General features: G+C 35.9%; 1 protein-coding gene across 1 annotated transcript; it reads right to left on the reverse strand.

Annotated features, from left to right (window-relative positions):
* Positions 1-388: 388 nt before the first annotated feature.
* LOC112910897 (olfactory receptor 2D3-like) lies at positions 389-1,333 on the reverse strand. The gene has a single exon (XM_025987215.2). The coding sequence runs from the start codon at positions 1,331-1,333 to the stop codon at positions 389-391; it is 945 nt and encodes a 314-aa protein (XP_025843000.2).
* Positions 1,334-4,650: the final 3,317 nt, after the last annotated feature.

Here is a 4,650-nt window from a genome sequence, read left to right on the forward strand (position 1 = left end):
TATCCTTTTGTTTCATCTCTATGTTATAGCTTCATGTGAGGATTTACAGTTTTTAGAACATGTCTTTCACTTTAATGCTTCCTTAACTAATTCATACTGTCTACCGAAATCCTGCACCTCTTTTAAGAATATTACAATAGCCCTAAAAATCAGACCCACAGAGTTGTCTGCATGGCTCAGTCAGTTGAACATCTGACTCTTGATTTTGGCAGAGGTCATGATGTCAGGGTGGTGAGATCAAGCCCTGAGTCAGCTCTGGCCTGGGTGTAGAGCCTGCTTATGATTCTCTTTCTCTAATTCTCCTCTGCCCATCCTCTAACCTGCTAGAGCAAGCACACATGCAATATTCTCTCAAAAAATTAAAGTAAAATAAAGTCAGACCCTGACGTCACCATCTCTTAGAAAAGGGCTTTCTTCCAGCTAGGTTTCTGAAAGCTCCTTTAACATCCTTGTTTCTCAGGCTATAAATTATAGGGTTCAACATTGGAGTCACCACTGCATAGAACACCGAGATCATTTTATCCCTTTCATTCATTATCTTGGAGTTTGGCTTCATGTAGTTGAACATTCCTGAGCCAAAGAAGAAGACAACAACAATGAGATGGGAACCACAGGTAGAGAAAACCTTGAGCCTCCCCTCCCCAGACTGCATCGGGATCACAGTGGAGATAATATTCCAATAGGAAACCAGAATCAGGCAGACAGGAGCTAAAAGGATGACCACACTCATTGCAAAGATGGCCATTTCTGTGCTGGAAGTATCTGCTGAAGCCACCTTCAGAAGGGCAGGAAGTTCACAAAAGTAGTGATTAATTATGTTCTGCCCTTGATAGGGTAGTTGGAAAGTAAAGGTGGTATCCACCAGAGACACGAGTGCTCCACTGGCCCAGGATCCAATGGCCAACTGGAGACACACCTGTTGGGTCATGATGCTAGAGTAGTGCAGGGGCTTGCAGACAGCCACGTACCGGTCATAAGACATCACCGCCAGCAGTGCGCACTCTGTACACCCAGCCAGAAGGGAAACAACTATCTGTGCCATACACCCAAGAAACGAAATAGTTTTCCTCTTTACCAGGAAATGGGCCAACACTTGAGGGACGATGCTGGTAGAGAAACAGAGATCTGTGAAAGAGAGGTTTCTAAGAAAAAAGTACATGGGAGTGTGAAGTCGAGAGTCCATGAAGATGAGAATGATGATGAGCAGGTTCCCAAGCACAGTCAAAAGATAAATGATGAGAAAAAGAACAAACAGCAGGATCTGGGTCTGCAAGTCTTGTGAAAGGCCCAGGAAAATAAACTCAGCCACAGAGGTTTGGTTTTCCTCTCCCATTGAGATTATGCCTATTTACCTGTTTGCACAAATAAAAAGAACCTTTTGGTTTGTAACATCGAGTCTTGTAGAAAAGTCTCATTTAAAGCTCAGCTTATAACCAATTTGGATATTTCTAGCTTTTTTGCTATCCAAGTCATTCTAATTAATACTAAATAGAATATCTTAATTCTTATTTGTTGGTTGTAATTTCAATCCACTTCATTTTTTTTCCAAATCTCCTCTTCTCAGTGGCACTTATAGATTATGACATTGTTAAAGTCTTCCTTGCTAGTTCTGATATGAGGATATTGGATTTCACATGGATTTTACTAAATGGCTGGACACATATTGTTACAAAATGACTGTATATGTTAATACTATGACCATGTATAAACCTGCACCACTATCTGTTCAAAACACTACATATTTAATTATAACCTATGTGTGAAAATATGAAACAGCTTTCAGGCATCAAGCTCAATTTGACCTCTTAGAAAACAACATATTTTTCTTGGTTTAAAATAAAGTTTAGCATTTAATATGCATGTATTGTTCTACTTGGATTAAAGAGTAAAATACTAAAAGTAAAACAATAAAAAATAGGAAAAATAAGTTAAAATTATCATGATATCTGAATAGGATCAGACTGATACAAAAGCTATCTACAAACCATGTAGGAAAACATGTAGAATTTACAACATAAATTGAAAGACTTCTGTGAGATACTAGCATCATGAATAAAATTAAAAAATAAACTGGAAAGTGAGGAAAATTATTTGAAGATGTCAAAAGTTAATTTTTTTTTACATTATGGTTACACATAAATCATGAAAATTGTGGAGTCCAAGAAATAATGGGCCAAGGACATTAACAGAGTTTCTACTTACAAAGAAGAAATGCAAACAGCTACAAAATATAAGAATAATACTTGATATTATTATAACTAAATAAAACTACAGGAGTGAGAGATACATTTTTCACCTGGGAAAACAAATGAAAACAATCACAAAAAGAACCACAAAACAAAATAGTAACTTGTAATTTACTGAAAATTTAACATATGGCAGGCATGATAGGTTTTATATAATTACATTGTCCCAATACCATAAGGTAGACATTATTAATCTTAGCTTCCAGACAAAAAAAAACCTGAGGCACAGAGAAGCACAGCTACATTCTCCAAATTACCCAATTAATAAATGGTAGCAAAAAAAAACCAACTAAAAAGCTTCTGCACAGCAAAGGACACAATCAACAAAATGAAAGAGAAAAAAAAAGGAAATGCAACATATGAGATGGGAGAAAATATTTGTAAACCATAAATCTGATAAAGGGCTAATATCTGAAATATGTAAGGAACTCATACAATTCAATGGCAAAAAATGCAAATAATCTAATTTTTTAAAGACAAGAAAACCAAATAAATATTTCTCCAGAGAAGACATACAATGGCCAAGAGGTACATGAAAAGTTGTGCATAATTACTAATCATCATGGAAGGATAAATCAAAACCACAATGAATTATTATGTTAACTCTATTAGGATGGTTTTTATTAATAAAATCTTTATAAAAAGGGACACCTGGGTGGCTCAGTGGTTGAGTATCTGCCTTCGGCTCAGGTTGTGATCTGGAATCCTTGGATCGAGTCCTACATCGAGCTTGCTGCAGGAAGCCTGCTTCTCTCTCAGCTTGTGTCTCTGTCTCTCTCTCTGTGTGTCTCTCATGAATAAATAAAAGGCCATGAAAGGTAACTAGTGTTGATGAGAACGTAGAGAAAAGGAAACCCCTGTATATTTTTAGTGGGATGTACACTGGTGCAGCCACTGTGGAACAGAAGCCTGGAGGTTTCTCAAAAAAATTAAAATTAATTAAATTAAAATTAATTAATTAAATTAAAAATAGAACTACCATATGATCCAGCAATCTCACTTTTGGGTATATATCAAAAGGAACTGAAAGCAGGATCTTGAAGAAATATCTGAACCCCATGTTCATTACAGTATTACCCATAACAGTCAAGACATAGAATTAATTTAAATGTCCATTGACAAATGGATAAAGAAAATGTTGACTATACCCGCCATAGAATATTATTTGCCCTTAAAAAAGAGGAAATCCTACCATTTGTGACAACATGGATGAACCTGGAGGACATTATGCTAAGTGAATTAAGCCAGATACAGAAGAATTGATAGAAAAAAATGACTACTACACTGATGCAAAATAATCAAACTTATAGAAGCAGAGAGTGGTATGATCATTGCATGGGCTTTGGGAAGGGGGCAATTATTAGTCAAATTAGTTATTAGCCAAAGGATACTAGGTTTCAGTTATGTAAAATGAGTAAGTCCTAGAGATGTATTGTACAGTATAGTGCCTATAACTCATCAAAGAACCAGTTCCTCTCTCACAGTTATTTCTGAAATTCCACAGGTAATATCTACTCTCAGCACTGTCAGTAATGTAATGTTTGTCATTTTCTTCTTCCCCTTATTTGATTGTTTAGTTGTTATCTGAGTACTGATATTTCTTCTATATCCTACAGATAATGGATAATATCATTAATAATAATGATGATAATCATCTTCCACCAGTACTTACCAAAAGTGATTTTGCTAATGCCTTGGGCACCAACGTTAATATATGTTTTCAAAATGCACAAAAAGGACTGAAAGAAAACAAATATGTTTGGAGTGATTGACTCTGGGTATTGAAATTACATGTGGGTTATTTTTTTTCTTTTTTAACATTTTTGTTCTTTAATGGGTCACCATGTATTGCCAATATAGGAAAATTATAAACATGGGAAAATCTAAACAGCACTTAGTTGAGGATACCCCTAAACTAAAGTCATATTATTGCATCTGATTTTGGTCTTAATAAAGTAACCGCTACATGACCAGCCCTCTTGCTAGAAGCAATATAAAACAAAATATGGCCGACTCCAAAGATGGCAGAAGAGTAGGGTCCCCAAGTCACCTGTCTCCACCAACTTACCTAGATATTTTTCAAATCATCCTGAAAACCTATGAATTCGGTCTGAGATTTAAAGAGAGAAGAGCTGAAAAGCTACAGTGAGAAGAGTTTGCGCTTCTATCAAGTACAACATGTTTTTGGCCACTCTGCAATGAGCAAAATGACTAGAAGGAAAAACTCCCCTCAAAAGAAAGAATCAGAAACAGTCCTCTCTCCCACAGAATTACAAAATTTGGATTACAATTCCACGTCAGAAAACCAATTCAGAAGCACAATTATAAAGCTACTGGTGGCTCTAGAAAAAAGCATAAAGGTTTCAAGAGACTTCATGATGGCAGAATTTAGATATAATCAGGC

This window comes from Vulpes vulpes, chromosome 11 (genome assembly GCF_048418805.1).
Source record: "Vulpes vulpes isolate BD-2025 chromosome 11, VulVul3, whole genome shotgun sequence".
NCBI classification, from domain to species: Eukaryota; Metazoa; Chordata; class Mammalia; order Carnivora; family Canidae; genus Vulpes; species Vulpes vulpes.

Bases quoted from the DNA above. Each gene is read 5' to 3' on its own strand.
- LOC112910897 (XM_025987215.2), bottom strand. From the start codon at position 1,333: ATGGGAGAGGAAAACCAAACCTCTGTGGCTGAGTTTATTTTCCTGGGC.